General features: G+C 37.5%; 1 protein-coding gene across 3 annotated transcripts in view; it reads left to right on the top strand.

Annotated features, from left to right (window-relative positions):
- The first annotated feature begins 1,410 nt into the window (after positions 1–1,410).
- ZNF112 (zinc finger protein 112) overlaps positions 1,411–16,832 on the top strand; it is a 33,121-nt gene continuing 17,699 nt past the window's right edge. The window contains exons 1-4 of one of the 3 annotated variants that reach the window (XM_030797383.1): positions 1,411–1,439; positions 10,512–10,733; positions 15,223–15,271; positions 16,209–16,335. In XM_030797383.1, the coding sequence (XP_030653243.1) occupies positions 15,257–15,271; positions 16,209–16,335 (142 nt within the window). In that variant the 5' untranslated portion in view covers positions 1,411–1,439; positions 10,512–10,733; positions 15,223–15,256. Of the gene's footprint in view, positions 1,440–10,177; positions 10,734–11,449; positions 15,272–16,208; positions 16,336–16,832 lie in introns of those variants that run through there. The other 2 variants (XM_030797381.1, XM_030797380.1) reach the window with 2 other exon arrangements.

Raw genomic sequence — 16,832 nt, 5'->3', positions numbered from 1 at the left:
AATCACCCATTATCAGATTGATCCTCTTTAATATGTAAACCATATGTATTTTCAAAAACATTTTCTTGGAAAAGAGTTGTTAAATAAAGAATCAAATAGTCTCATCTCTTAATAGTGTCTTTTAAGCCACTGAGCATTTTCACAGATTGGTCGTTATGTCTTTTTATTTTCCTCTTCCTTTTCTGGATTGAGTCAACCCATTCACCGTCCTCCCTGAATCATCCTGTCCTCCAGAAGACAACTTATAATATTTGCTATATCAAGAGCAGGGTGAAAATAGGTGACAGATTTTTCTCAAAGAAGAAAAAAATTTGAGGTTTTACAAGGGACTTATCCCTTCCCATAATAATAACATTTTGTCTGTATCAGTACAGCCCTTCTATTTGCCTTATGGCTTGCATTTCTTCATCAGTAGTTAAAGCAGAGGAAACGTGGGAACCATTTGCTGTTTCTGCTTATGGCCTCATCAACGGTTGCATCTGTTTTTTGTGGATTCTTGGCATCCACGTTCTTGTGGATCTTGCAACACATTATGGTAGATAGCAGCAGCACTATCAGTTTCAGACGCGTCCACACCAAAATGGAATAAAAAAGTAATCCAGTCAAAGAAAGGTTGAGATCCTGTATTCCTTAAATTCGGTGTCCAGTACAAATCAGCCCAATTTCCTTTAAGTACCTGCATTTTTAGCGCACACATCGCTTCCATTCTGTAATTCTTTTTTTTTTTTCTTCCTGTATTGCAAGCTTCTCTGTTCTCTCCTTTATGGGATATTTTCTTGGTAGGTAGGTAGGTAGGTAGGTAGGTAAAGCCCGCTTTGGTTGAGTTTATTTGGGTTTGCGTCGCGTTTGAAGAAAAATAAATTCAAACTCTAGGGGGAAGGCAGTAGAGCTGGACTAGCAGTATAAAATTAGACGGCTAACCAAAAGAGAATAGTGACTATACAAATACTGACTATCCAAACGAGAAAGAGACGACTTAAGGGGAAGTGCTGCCCTGCAAGAAATTCCGGTAATTGTCCAGAAGATCCACAGGGTCAGAGACACACGCGCCAGGAAAGGTGCCTTTCATGCACGGTCCGCTGGGGAAAACAGAGAAATATATATATACAAGCTCTCTGTCTTTGGAAGCATTTCGGTTCCAGGAAGGGGGAGTTAAGGAATTCCTTTGGGACCGGCACATGTGAACTATGATCTAGGCTCTCAGCTTGGCAACCGGCACTTGCGTCCTAGGCAGGCAGAGAAGTGGAGAGTTTTTGTAGGAATTCTGGGAAGTGTAGTTTGGGAGCCCCGTGTAGTCGGGTAACTTCCGCTCTAGGAGGCTGAGGCCGTCTCCCTGATCCCGTCGGGAATTCTGGGAAGCGTAGTCCTGGAGGTCTCTGTAGGCAGAGCCACTTCCGCCCCAGGTACGCTAGGCCGCGGCCTTCGTTCCTCCCAGAAAGGTGAGCCCTCCCCGCCCTGCGTCCTGCTCTTTCCGTCCATACTGATGTTCGTTTTGCTGGGGGCCAGTAACAACCGGGCAGTAGCTCTAGGGGAGGATAATCCACTTGCGGCGAAGGGCGGGATTTGTGTTATCTTTGAATGAGCCTTCTCCAGTGTGGGGCAGCTGGCGCATCCCCACTTAGCGCCGGGGGTTCAGGATCCTACATCGCAGAGACTGGGGATCTCCTGGGTTCTGTACTCCCCCAGCCCTTTCCCCTGACCATCAGCCAGCTCTGCCACTTCCTAGCAGTATAATAACAGGCGAGTATCTTAATCTCTCTGCCTATGTTTCTTTTTCTTTAAAATGGTACTGGTATCTATCTAATGGAGTTCTTTTGAGAGTTAAATAAAAAGACTTGGAACAGAGCCTGACAGGTGGTAGAAGATGGGTCTCTTGTTATTAGCACTTTTTAATTTTCTGAGAAGGACTCAGTTCACTGAAAGCTTCTGTGAACCCAGGATGGGGTCAGAGCTCCCGCTGCAGAGTATCCCTGGCCCTTTTCTGATCACTGAGAGATTTTTCTTTAGGAGAGGATCACTCCGGGCTGTCTGGGTAGTCCACTGTAATTCATGCAGGAGTTCTGATTTCTCCCATCCTCCTTTCCTTCTTTAGCCTTGACTTCTTGAAAAAGGCTGCAGGGAGAAAGAGGGAATGACCCTTTGGCACTTGGCAGCGGAGTCTCACCTGAGTAGTACTTATCATCTTTTCTTTCCAGGGAAGACGATATTTCCTTCATTCACTGGCAAATTCTGCTCGAAGATGCCCTGATATTTGTTCAATAAATGCAGAAACGGATGAGGGAGTACTTGGGCATGAGTAATAAAGACAGTATTTAAACATTTAGTGCTGATCATTCTAAGAGTTTGATATGAATTAACATATTTAATCCTCACAAGAGCCCTTTGAGGCTGAGTTGGGTACCACCATTCCCATCTTAAAGATAAGCAAACAGACACAGAGCATAGGTGGTTTATCTTTAGGTCACTCAGGTGGTAAGAGCCTGAGCTGGGATTTGAATTCAAATAGTTTCCATCCATTGCCTTAGTTCTTGATGTGTTTAGTATCAGCTTCAGAAGATATATTTGGATTTTTCTAGAGGACCATGAAAGCGAGGTTAATGAGCTTTGAATTTTTGATTTTTTTAGTTATCTGTAATTTAATTTTATTTGAAATATTTATAGTTCATATTCTGATTATATAAATTATTGCATATTGTAAAAGATTAAGAAAGTATAGAAAGTGTAAAAGAAAAAATTTAATTATGCTAACCACAAGATATAACAGTAACAATATTAATATTTCAATGTTTTCCTCTTCCAGTAGACTTCTTTTTGGATTTTTACCCATGTTTAACCAAATAGGCTTCATAGCTTTTATTTTTCCCTTAAGTTTTTACTATGGAAATTTATAAGCATAGCCAAATGTAATATGACTAAAATAATTCTGTGGAAGCATCACCCAGCTTCAACCTTTGTTAACATTTGCCAGTCTTGTATCAACTCCCTGCCCCTTTTTTTTGTTTCAGTATTTTAAAGCAAATCTCTAACATCGACTTAGTATAATATTGTTCGATTGATTGTCATAATTGTCAGATATTGATGATCATAAATTGCTTATATCCAAGACTGTGAAAGGGAAATGCCAGCAGCTACTCTAAGGTTTTCATTCGTTGCAGCTTACAGAATGGTCCTTACTTGAGGAAGCTAGGGGACGCAAGAGAGTTGTACCTTGGAGAAGGATGGTGATGAACTTTGTGTTCCAGTAGAGAGTTTGCCTTGCCTAAGTCTTATAGCTCTTTGTTTCTTATTTCTCTTTATCTAAATCCGTACACTGAAAGTTCTTCTATTTCTGGGACCATGTCATATTTTTCTCCATGTGCCCAGCACGTCGTACAAGGTTGTTAAGGGTTTATGGTTAGAGTAGCTACTCAACAGACAGCTGGCATCAAGGATTTGCAGTGTAGAATTGGAATTAGGTATCAAAATAGAATAGAAATAACCCCTGGATATATTCCTTAATCTCACTTAATATTGGTAGGTTATATAATCCACCAACTATTTCAGAGTATTGAAGAGTTGAAGAGCAATGATTGGTTATGTTTTGATAATCTAAAAAAAATTCCTAAGAAACAAATTGTTAGAAATGGTAGCAACATTTATAGACTATGCCTTATAACTGAGGTTGTGTTTCCAGGTTTTTAAAACATGTTTTTAAAAAATGTTTCTACAGTAAAATTGACTATTTTGTTATTTTTGGTGTACAATTCTATTACAACACAGGCATAGTTTGTATAACGACTACTGTAGTCAGAAAAAGAACAGTTCCATCACCCCAAAAACTGCCCTCATGTCTTCCCTCATAATTACCCCTCACCATACCTGTAACCACTGGCAACTACCATAACCACTAAAACTCTATAGTTTTGTCTTTTTGAGAATGTCATATAAATGAACTGATGCTATATGTAACATTTGAGACTGGATTCTTTTACTCAGCAAATTGCTCTTGACATTCATCCAAGTTGTTGTATGTATCAATACTTCATTTCTGTTTACTTCTGGTTAACAGAAGTATCCATTTTATGGATATATCACAGTTTATCTATTCACTGGTTGACAGACTTTTCCCCCCACTTTTTGGCATTTATGAAGAGAGCTGATATAAACATTCATGTACAGTTTTTTTATGCTGATTTCTGTAGGGTATGAAGCCACGAGTGGGGTTACTGGGTCATATGGGAAATGTATGTTTAACTTTATAAGAAACTGCCAAACTGTAGTATCTGTACAATTTTGCATTCTCACTAATGACGTAGAAAGTTCCAGTTTATTTACATCTTCGTCAGCACTTAGTATTTTCCTTATTTTTTTTTTTATTTTAGCCGTTCTAAGCATTGTGACTTTAATTTACATTTCCCTAATGGCTAGTGGTGTTCAGCAGATATTTCTTTTTTTGTTGTTGTTTCTTTGCCATCCTTATATCTTCTTTGCTGAAGTGTCTGTATGCATGCTTTGCCCAGTTTTACATTGGGTTATATTTTTCCTATTGTTGATTTTTTTTTGAGAGCTATTTATATATTCTGGATATAAGTCCTTTGTTGGATGTGTGATTTGCAAATATTTCTTCTCAACCTGTAGCTTGTCTTTTCATTCTCTTAATAGTGTCTTTTGCAGAACAAAAGTTTCTAATTTTAATGACATCTGATTTATCAATGTTATCTTTTTTGGATTGTGCTTTTGATGTCATATCTAAGAAGTCTGCCTAGCCCCAGGTCATGAAGATTTTCTCTTGTGCTAGAAGTTTTATGGTTTTACACTTAAATCTGTGATCTATTTTGAGTTAACTTTTTTATAGTATGTGATGGTTAAGTTGGGATTTATTTCTTTACATATGAATGACCAACCATCCCAACACCACCTGTTTGGGTTATTTCTGTACCATGTTCTGCTAAATTGATCTATGTGTGTATCTCTTCACCAGTACCAAGATATCATATTTACTGTAGCTTGATAGTAAATCTTAAGACTGGATAGTTTGATTCCTCCAAATTTATTCTTTTTTCCCAAAATTGTTTTTAGCTATTCTGGTTCCTTTGCCTTTCAATATGCATTTTAGAATCAGCTTATTTATATCTACCAAAAATTCAGCTGGTATTTTCATTGACATTATGTTAAATCAGTAGATCTGTCTTTATCACATTGAGTTTTCCAGTTCATTAATATAACATGTCCCTTCATTTAAGTGTTCTTTAATTTTTTCCATTAGTGTTCCATGATTGTCTGCATACAGATCTATACATGTTTTGTTTAGACATATGCCCAAGTATAATATATAATTTATTCTTCTAGAGCTATTTTAAATCATATTGTTTTAAAATTTTGGTTTCCAGTTGTACATTGTTAGTGTATAGAAATACACCTGATTTTTGTGCATTGACCTTGTATTCTCTGACTTTGCTATACTCACTAGAAATTTTTGGTTTTTGGTAGATTCCTTGGGATTTTCCATAGAGACACATGTTGTATATTAATCGGGTCAGTTTTATTTCTTCCTTTCTAATCTGTATGCTTTTTATTTCTTTTCCTTGCCTCACTACACTGGCTGATTTTCAGTACAGTGTTGAATAGTTATGTCAAGAGTACACATCTCTGCCTTGTTCCTAATCATAGGGGAAAGCATTTTTATAAGTTCCATTATATTTTGTCTGCGAAAGTTCTGTCATGAGTGGATATTGTATTTTGTCAAATGCTTTTTCTGCTTCACTTTTACTGGAGCTGGTGATTGCTGTGCACTTAAAAGTTTGACAAGTACCTGTAGAACAGCCTTATTTAATTTTTTAACATTTATTGTTTAACTTACCTACTTATAGTAGAAATTTATTCTTTTTGGTGTATATTTCTGAGTTTTGACAATTGCACTGTCACGTAGACTTCACCACCACAATCAAGATTCACAACAGTTCCATTGCCCAGAAACATACCCTTGTGGTAACTTTTTGTAGTCAAACTCTTCCCCAACTCTTAACTCCAGGAAACCCCTGGTTTACTCCCCAACCCCGTTGCCTTTTCCATAACTTCACATGAACGAATCAATGCAGCATGTAGAATTTTAAGTGATTTTTTTCATTTTTCTCTTTGATTTCTCGCATCAGTATTTTGTGTTTTGTGTCTTTCAAGGAATTAAACCATTTCATCTATCATTTGAATTCATTAATATTAATTCATTTATATTTCTTTTTTTTCTTTATTTTATTATTATACTTTAGGTTTTTAGGGTACATGTGCACGATGTGCATGTTTGTTACATATGTATCCATGTGCCATGTTGTTTTGCTGCACCCATTAACTCGTCATTTAGCATTAGGTATATCTCCTAATGCTGTCCCTCCCCCCTCCCCCCACCCCACAACGGAGTGTGATGTTCCCCTTCCTGTGTCCATGAGTCCTCATTGTTCAGTTCCTACCTATGAGTGAGAACATGCGGTGTTTGGTTTTTTGTCCTTGCGATAGTTTACTGAGAATGATGGTTTCCAGCTTCATCCATGTCCCTACAAAGGACATGAACTCATCATTTTTTATGGCTGCATAGTATTCCATGGTGTATATGTGCCACATTTTCTTAATCCAGTCTATCGTTGTTGGACATTTGGGTTGGTTCCAACTCTTTGCTCTTGTGAATAGTGCCGCAATAAACATACGTGTGCGTGTGTCATTTATATTTCTAATGCCTGTTAAGTCTGTAGTGATATCCCTTCTTTCATTCTTGGTTTTGGTAATTTGTGTCATTTCTCTTTTGTTCTTCATCAGGAGTTTAATTTTTACTAATCTTTGCAAAGAACCCCCTGTGGGTTGAATTAATTTTGTCCAGGAGCTAGCAAACCTATTTTTTTAGGCCCAGATTGTAAATATTTCAGTTTTTCCAGTTAACTAGAAATATCAGTACTATTATTTAGGTATTTATATAATGAGAGGAAACTTTAATTGACAAAATTTAAGATATAATGATTGAGTACAACTTAATTGAAGTTCAAGGTTGCTATTCTCTGTCATCAAAATTGACTGTAAATGTTCATCTGTTAACGCTGATTTGTAATGAGATTTTACGTATTTTATCTTTGAAAAGAAATTTTTTAAATAGGTCCTACCAAAAACTGATACTAATCCATAAGCAAATGATTTTAGTTGTGAATATTAATGAGTTGAAAGTTGTGGTAAACTGAGTAGTGGCTCCCTAAAGATATCCATATCCTAATTCCCAGAGCTTGTGAATGTTACTTCACATGGTATTAGAGATTTACTGGTGTGATTAAACTTATGGATTTTAAGATGCATAGGTTATCCTGGATTATCTGGTTGGGCCCAGTGTTCTAATTACAAGGATTCTTATAAGAGAAAAGCAGAAGGATCAAAGTTAGAAGAAAGTGACATGATAACAGAAGCAGAAATTGGAGTGCTGCAGCCATAAGCCAAGGAATTCCAGCAGCCTCTGGAAATTAGAAAAGGCAAGGAAATGGATTCCTATGAGAAGCAACCAGCCCTGCTGACACCTTGACTTTAACCCACAGAAACTGATTTTAGACTTCTGATCTCCATAACTAATAAAGAATAAATTGCATTATTTTAAGCCACCAAGTTTGTGGTAATTTATTATAGCAGCAATAGAAACTAATACAGAAGACATTTAAAGAATTCTTGTAGACTCTTGATATTTACCTTTTAGTGTGTCACTACATTTCAGAATAATCACTTCCAATGGAAGGTTAGGAGAATTATGCAGTGTACAATGAAATGGACTTTGAAATGCAGAAAGGTCCTTTGCACTTGCAAGGTCTGAAAACACTGTTACAATTCTGAAGTTTGGGCTCAGATAACATATATGCTACAAATTTATGCGGGAATTGAGATATTACTTGTTTTAACTTTTGACAGCACCGGAAATTTGTAAAGTGGTTTAGCATTACCTGTGATTCAGACATTAATTGTCTTTGCAATAACTTTCCTACACTCTAAGTTTCACAAATAAGTACTGTTTTGCATTTTAATTTTAGGTTGAATTCATTAAGAAACATTATCAAGTCTACAGCTAAAGCTAATTTCCAATGTCATTCAGTATTATATCAATAGTAATGCTTGAGGGAAGTTCTTATTCAGAAATATTTCAGTCTCAGCCCTGAGATTTAAAAAAATCACAATAAAACTTCAATGCTGCTCAGACATTGAACTCTCATATGGTAGGGCAAGTCAGGATTTTTCTATTTCTCATGAAATTCATGAAACTGATGATGGTTAAATCTTTGAGTTTGCATGAAGTTCACTGTTGCCACTACTGGTTCAATAGCACATGATAGATTAAAATATTCTCTGCAAAGTACCTGCTGATGAATAATACAATGAGTAACCATAGGCTTTAAATACATGTTTTTATAAATCCAACCTCTGCCTTTTTCTGCTCCAACATATCTTTTACCATTATCAATTTTAACACTTCTTAGCAGATTGTACTGCCTCAGGTTTACTGAATTAATATTTGTACCTTCTCTGGTAATATTTTCACCTGTGGTTGTTCCATATAGACTGTTCCTAGAGGCTAATTATTCAACCACTCAAACTTGGCATTGATTCCTTGAATACACAACATCTGAGCAACATCAGTAACATCTGTGAAATCAAGAGCCAAATAAAATTTATCAGAATCATTTCCCTTGTATTTTAATGGACCATAATGTTGTTCCCATTGTCCTCAACTCAGGGCAGTTGGTCTTGCCCAAAGTCTAATGATCGTAAATAAATTTATTTTATCTGGACACATTTCTTTGCCTTCTACAATCAAACATGATTTAATTAACTCATCACTGGCAAATTACTTTCCTTGCTTGGGGCAGAAATAGAAGCTGAATATCCGAATATCAAAATGTACTGTAGTTGCTACCTCATTTTCATTTTTTTTTGTGAAGAAATTCTGCTCTGATGAGACATTTTATTTAAAATTTTCTAATTTTTCTGACCATTTATTGTGAATTGAGAATATTGTGATGAGTGCTTAGTGTGACAGTGTTGACATATGTTTGATTATTTTAGCATAGATATGTTGTCACTGCATAGGAAGCACAATAAGCATGATAAGCTTTGTCATCTAATTCATTCACAGAATATTTCACCTCCATTGTGCCTTTAAAGTGTAACAAAGTCTGTTTTTCTGGAGTTTTTTTCCTGTGTTTGGCTTGATGAGTGTGTATTAGTAATACAAAAATTAAAATGTTGTGTTACAGCAATACATATGGTACTTGAAATGCTGTTCAATTAACAGCATTTAACCCAATTGAGTTAACCTAATGCTGAGTCACTGTGGTTTAAATTATGCTTAGCAACGATACGAAGAAATGAGAGTGCCACCTATGATCTCTGTTATAACTACATAGCACTGCTGCTGTAATGCAAAAGCAGCCATAGGCCGTACGTAAACAAATGATCATTGCCGTGTTACAGTAAAACTTTATGGACACTGAAATTTGAGTTTCACCTAATTGTCACATCACAAAATAATCTTGTCAGGATTTTTTTCAACCATTAAAAAGTAAAAACCATTCTTAGCTTACATCCTGTACAGAAACAAGCAGTGGGCTGGATTTGGCCCAGCCATATTTTGATAGGCTTGATTTTGTCTAGTGTTTTTGTGTTTTAAATTTCATTGATTTCTGCCTTAGGTTTATTATGTCCTTTTTTTCTGTTTGCCTTTAAGACCTCTTTTCTAGTATTTGCATCATTGCTATACATTTCTCTATAATATCTGCTTTAGCTGCATCTCTTACATTTTGATATGTTGCATTTAAGTCTTGATTCCATTTAAAATATGCTCTAATTTATTTTCTAAAAAGTATTTCCACTTCACTGCATCTAATTTCTTTTGTGACTAATTTCATTGGTTGCTTAGAAGTATGCTGCTTAATTTCCAAACATTTGGAGATTGTCTAGATATCTTTTTCTTGTTCATTTCTACTTTAAATCTATTATAGAGAAAATACTTTGTCTGATTTGAATTCTTAGGAAATTAAGATTTGTTTTATGAAAAAGATAACATCTGAAGTAAAAAAAATTATTCAGTGAGCTTACTAGCAGACTGGAGATGACAGAAGAAAGAATCAGTGAACTTGAAGATAGATTAGTATAAAAATGTGATTTGAGCAACAGAGAGAAAAAAATTGAAAAAAAATGAGCAGAGCCTTCAGAACCTGTGGGACAATATCAGAAGTCTAGTATTCCTGTCTTTGGAGTCTCAGGAGAAGAGGAGAGAAATGTTTGTTTGGAAGTACTAGCTGAAAATTGCCCAAATTTGGTGAGAGACATAAATTTACAGATTCCAGAAACTCATTGATTACCAAATACGATAAACTCAGAGAAAATCACTTCTGGATACATCATAATCAAACTTCTGAAAATTAAAAATAAACAAAAATTCTTGAATACAGCTAGAGAAAATGACACATTATATATCTGGTAGAACAATGATTCAGATATATGTGGATTTCTCATAGGAAGCCATGGAGGCCAGAAAACATTGGAAAAACATCTTTAAGATTCTTAAAGGAGTTGTCGGTACAAAATTCTATATCCAGTGAAAATGTCCTTCAGGAATGAAGGGAAAAAATGCCGCACCTGTGCTAAAAGGAGCACTAAAGGAAGTTCTTTAGGCTGAATAGAAATGATATTAAATGGAAACTAGGAACTTCAGAAATGATGAAAGAGCACCAGAAATAGTAAGTTTTTTGGCAAATATAAAATACTGTTTTTCTACTCTTTAAAATATGCATGAATTTTTAAATAAAAATTATAACTTTCTTGGCTAGAGGTTTTTGTGTATATAGAGTAGTATATACAAATTAAACAAAGTGGGGAACTATTTGTTGGTAAGGCATCTGCATTTTACAAAAAGTAGTAAAACAGTAATGCTAAATACACTGTGAAAGATTAGATACGTATATTACAACCCTAGAGCAACCACTGGAAAAAAAAATGACATACAGCCAAAAGCTAATAGATAAAATGAATGGAATAGTAAAAAAAAAAAATCAACACAAAAGAAGGCAGAAAAAGGGGTAATAGAGGGACAAAATCAGGGAGGACAAACAGGAAAAAAGATAATAAAATGGTAGACAGAAATCCAGCTATATCAATAATTGTAGGAAATGCCAATGGCCTGAATACATCAATTAAAATATATCGTAAGATTGGATAAAAAGCAAGAACCACGTATATGCGGTCTAAAAGAACTCCATTTAAATACAAGGACATAAATAGTTTAAAAGTTAAAAAAAGAAAAGGAGCTATACTATGGAGTGGCTATATTAATATCAAAGTAGACTTCAGACCAAGGCCAGGGATGTCGAGGGACACTACGCCAAGGGTCAGTTCCCCAAGTAGACATAACAATCCTAAATGTGTACCCACAAAACAACAGTTACATGAAAAAAAAACTGACAGAATTAAAAGAAAAAATAGAGAAACCCACAGTTCCGTGTAGAAATCTCAACACTCTTTTACCAGTAATCAGTAGAACAAGAAGACTGAAAACCAGTAAGGATTCAAAAGACCTGAATAATACTATTAACATCTTGACCTCATTGACATTTGTAGAGCACTCTATCAACAACAGAATGCACACCGTTTTCATGTGCTTCAGGTTTGGTTGTTTCTGTTGACCTGTCTTGGAGCTCGCCGATGCTTCTGCTGCTTATTTCTGATCTGCCTTTCCCACTTGGCTACAGATTTCTGTGCAGTGGGAACTATGTCAAATTCTCCATTTGCTTATTACCAAACATAGGGATTGGCAGAGAGGAATTATTTGGTACCTATCTGTGGTTGGTGCAGCTTTCCAGCAGGCAGCAGGAAATAGGGACCTTCAACTCAGTAATAGTATATTCAAATTTTCTGAAAATAGATGTGGGAGAATAAAAGATGTGAATATTCCCTGTCCCTTATCTCTGACCAGTTTTGGGGGGATGCTGAAGCCAATAGATTTTTCAGAATGTTGAAAGGGTGATGTACACCTATTGTTAATTACTGACCTAAAATAAACATACTTCGAAACAAACCAGAGCTAATGAGCAGCTTCTAGATTTATTTCATAGTGATAATAATGAGGATGGTAGTAACAATGGCTAACATTGATCAGATTTTATTATCACTCACACTGACTTTCTAATATTGTGATGCATTGAACTCATATAACAACCCAACTTTTATCTCCATTTTACAGATGAAGAACAGAGGCATTGAGAGGTTAATTAATATGTGTCAGTTTATGCTGCCAGTGTGGTAGAGTCAGGATTGAAGCTTGGCAGCTTGATTCTTGTAGCTTGATTCTTGGCCAAAGCATTCTGCTTTCATTAGGCTGGCCAAATGAGTTTTAGGAGCTAATAAGGCTTCAGCAAAACCTTCTTAAAGGTATCATAGTGCGGGGCACCTACAAGCTCAGTGTTAAAAGCTAAGAGGATCTGTGATGGGAGTGGACAAATTGCCTGTGGCTTGTTTTTGTATGTCTCCTCTTCAGGTAAGAATGATTTTTACATTTGAAGGGTTGTGAAAAGAAAGAACAATATTGGACAGAGACAGCACGTGACCCACAAAGCCTGAAATATTCACTATCTGTCCTTTTTATGAAAGCTTTCTAACCCCTGCTCTAAGTGAAAAGAGAAAGGAGTGCAGGAGGGATGGCACATGCAAGGGCCTGGAGACTTTTTTATGAGATCAAGTAATTTACACGGCTGGAGATCAAAGGGGAGAGAAGATTTGCAGAGAAAATGAGCAGACAGACATGAAAGATTCCTGTGTGGCTTGCTAAGAATCTAGACTTTATCCCAAAGGCAGCTGTGCACACGTTTTAACCAAGAAAGGAACATAATCAGGCTTTAATTCTATCAAACATGAAGAAGCAACAATAGTCTATAGGACGACCACTGTGTGATTTCATATTTAACAAGGATTCCCTTTTCTTTTTAATTCTCAAAGTCCCTTGGCTGATTAGTGACCCCCTGCTTGATAAAGGTGATCAGAGAGGTCTAAACTGGAAGGCTGTCTTCACACGGAGTGCGTAACTGCAGACATCCACAGCGCATGTTACTGCTCCTTCCTCTTAGTGACGGCTCCAAGAGCATCTTTTAAAAGAGAGAAATGGGGATCTGGGAATCAAGAGGCCTGGCTCCCAGGACCTTCTCTGTTCCTGGCTTGAGTGTTCTCTGACAATTTTCTTGAGAGGCCAAATGGCCTAGTGGTTAATTGCATGGGCTTATCCTGCAAACTGCCTCTATGTATGTCCTGGTCTGTGGTTTGCAATCCTCTCTGCACACTGTAGTCATCTGGGGGATTTCATAAAAACTCTTCTTCCACAGATCCTCATTCATAGATCCTGGACTTGGGTCTGGGCATTGGTATTCTTTTTTAAAGCTCCCCATTGATACCGGTGAGCTGGCAGCTTAAGAGCCACTGTCCTAGTAATTGAGAACACAGACACTGGGCTAATAGTCCTGGCTGTTCTGTTAGATAAAATGACAAAGCAGCTTAAAATATTGATGCCTCAATATTCTCAACAGTAAAAGGAGTTACAAATTGTCCCAACTTCTTGGGTGGTTGTGGGATTAAGTGAGGGAGTTCCTTTAAAGCATATGAGTTGGTCTTCTCACCACATTTTCTGCCTCCTCTCTTGCCCTAGATACCCTCTAACTCTCATTCTGTTTCAATAGTCTGATGACTCCTTTCTCTTTGAGTGGCAAATATAGGTCAGTCATCTTCCAACACTAAGATCAGCCCTCATTTCCTCCATCCTCATCCATCCTCCGTCATCATGTATGGGTTTGAGGGCCCTTCCATGCTCTCTCAAAGGACTCCGTGCACCCTCTATCCTGGCATCTCTCTGGGCACTGTATCCCTTTTAGAAAGCAATCCATAAATATTGGATAAGTGAAAGAAAACTCAGCTGTTTTACTGCTGATTACGCAGCCAAGTTCATACTTGTCCTTGGTAGTTGTGCTTACATCCTGTGGATTCTACAGCGGAGGCCAGGTGGAGGAGGAGGGAGCTGGAGTGCTCCCTCCACTACTGAAGTAGTGCACCTCTCTTTGAGGTGGTGCTAGAGGGCTCTGCCTTACCCACAGTTAATGTTCAGTTTATGTTTTTCAGTTCTTTCTCTTCCACAGATAGCCTTAAAGTTGCCTGAGAACAGTAAGTAAAGTAACAAACCTTGAGGAAGAACCATGAAATTAAACTCCTGGTGTCCAGTCCTCCCCAGGGTCAAGCACTGAGCTGCTTTTCACAGAGGAGCACACGCAGCCCCACAAACAACCCTGCAGGCTAGGTGTTCTCATCACCAATGAGATTTCGTCATGTCTAGACAGAGGATCACAGTTTTGTTTACCATGAGAAATGTAGTAGTCTCACAGGTTTCATTAGTCTTTTGCTGTACCCTGTGGGAAGAGGGATGTACCACTGAACTTCCCCTGAGCTCAGGAAGAATATTTACCAGCCACTGTATTTTTCATAAGGGTGGTCTCAATGTATATAGTATATACTGTGGCAACAAACAAAAGTAAGAAGCCAGAGCTACAGACATTCCGAAGTTAAGGGTGACTTTCCAGGGACAGAGCAGTAATCTCTGCTGTCCAAATGTCTTACAAAATACATTTGCCAGGGCAATTTTGTGATACAGAATGCTATCTGCATCTCTATAGTTGCAAGGAAATAGAGACCCCTGGTGCGGTTATGATAGGTTTCTTCTATGCACACAGATAATTCTAATAACATCATATATTGTTGGCACTGTATGGTCTGGATTTTGCAAGATGACAGAACTGAAACATTAGAAAGGTTCATGAATGTAACCATGGTTACTCAGCAAGTATATAGCAGCACCAGGTTTGAACATAGACATTTTGTCCCCAGAGTACACTTTTAACCAGTACGTGACATGCCACTACCTCTCGTTTCCCACCTCTCCCAGGATCAGAATGAGCATGCTGGGAGCTGTAAGGCATGTGAGGTTACTGGGTACAGCTGTGCAGATTGCTGCATGCATGAGGGCACCCTGCCAGGAGAGCCAAGTGGTAGCTGGAATCCAACCCATGCTACCTGCTCCTTAAGGCAGGTGTGTGGCCACATCTGCTGGGGGAAGGGACACCTTTTTCTAATTTGCACAAAGATACATTTCCCTTTTAATCATGGCTTCTTTCGTATTACCCTATTCTGCCTTCTCAGGTCTCTGCCTTTCTCTAGAAAAAGAAAGAGAAAAATGACCAAATTCCAGGTGAGCTGGTTTTCATTTCTGCCATTTTACATGTGACCTCATTTTGCAGTGAGTGGACACATCTTTTTCCCCCTTCTTTGCCAAGGGTAAAAAATAACAACAGGCATTTAGTATCATTTATGTATCAGGCTCTTGTTTTTGCAACATTGTTCATATAGGTAACCTCAAACTAAGTGTGCATTAGTTGGATTAAATCATTATATTCTAGACCATTAGTTCTCTGAATTACTTTGCAGCCCAAAAATGGGATAGAAGATATGATGAAAATATTAATAATGTAGCTAACATTTGTTGAGTACTTACTGTGTGCCAGGCACTGTTTTTCAATGCTTTACATGTGGTCATTCATTTTATTACTAGGACTCTGTGGTATAAGTTTCACCATACAAATGAGAAGATAGGAAACTTGTCCAAGATCATAGAGCTAGCATTGGACAGAGCTCCCAGATCCAGACACAGGCAGTCAGACTCCAGAGCTGTGCCTATCACTGCAACAGTCTCCAGATGAGCACAGAGGATGAGCTACATATTTGAGCAGTAAGGGTGACTGATACCCTGTAAATTTGACAAATTAAATAAGTGATGTGTGCGTGTGTAAATGAGGAGAAACAGGTAGCATCAGTCACTGTTAGAACTAAAGCTTTTGTGGAGCAAATGACATTATTAATACAATTTAAAATATTGGTAACTTAGGGTGCAACAGAGTTCCAGAGGCTTACTTATAAGTGCTAACAAAAGGAAGTAATTTCAAAGTGCAAGGATTTCTTTTCTTGCAGCCCTTTTGGTGAATGGTATTAGCATTACAGAAGGCAAACAGAAGAGAACTATGTAAATTTGACTCAAGTTGCCCATACTCCAGAACAGCTTACAATCCTTTACACTTTCTCAGCACTGCCCTTCTTCTGTAAACTTAGTGTGCGTGTGTTTGGCATTGTAGGAGATGGTGACATTCAAGGATGTTGCTGTGGTCTTTACCGAAGAGGAGCTGGAGCTGCTAGACTCTGTCCAGAGGAAGCTGTACCGAGATGTGATGCTGGAGAACTTCAGGAACCTGCTCTTAGTAGGTGAGGATAGGTGCCCTTAGTTACTCAACGGCAGCCTCTTGTGGTGCCTTTGTGTGCTCAATTGTTAGAAACTCTGAAGCCCCTGAAATTACTCTCTGAGATTGGATGCCCGAGAGTCCTAATAATCCCTGTGCAACACAGACAAGATGTTTCTGATGATTTTGTCCAGTCTATCCTTGGAATAGTAAATATGGTCCTGCTTCATTGATTTGCCATCAAACAGTTTAGTAAGTTGTTCCAGGTTAGTAAGTTTATTTTTCAGGGCACCAGTAACTGTTGATGAACTTGACTTTTTAGAGGGGTTTTTTTAAAAAACAATATATTTGTAAATAACTTTAAACTCAGACAACTTACAAAAGGACAAGAACACCCATATAGATTCACCGAGATTCTACCTAGATTCACCTCTAATAACATTTTACCCTATTTGCTCTATCATTTATGTTCATGTTCTTTCCCTCTCCATACATACTTATGTATGTATATGAAAAAATATA

This window comes from Nomascus leucogenys, chromosome 17 (assembly GCF_006542625.1).
Source record: "Nomascus leucogenys isolate Asia chromosome 17, Asia_NLE_v1, whole genome shotgun sequence".
Taxonomy (NCBI): domain Eukaryota; kingdom Metazoa; phylum Chordata; class Mammalia; order Primates; family Hylobatidae; genus Nomascus; species Nomascus leucogenys.
The sequence above is the reverse complement of the archived record's forward strand: the minus strand, read 5'-3'. Positions and strand labels throughout refer to the sequence as shown.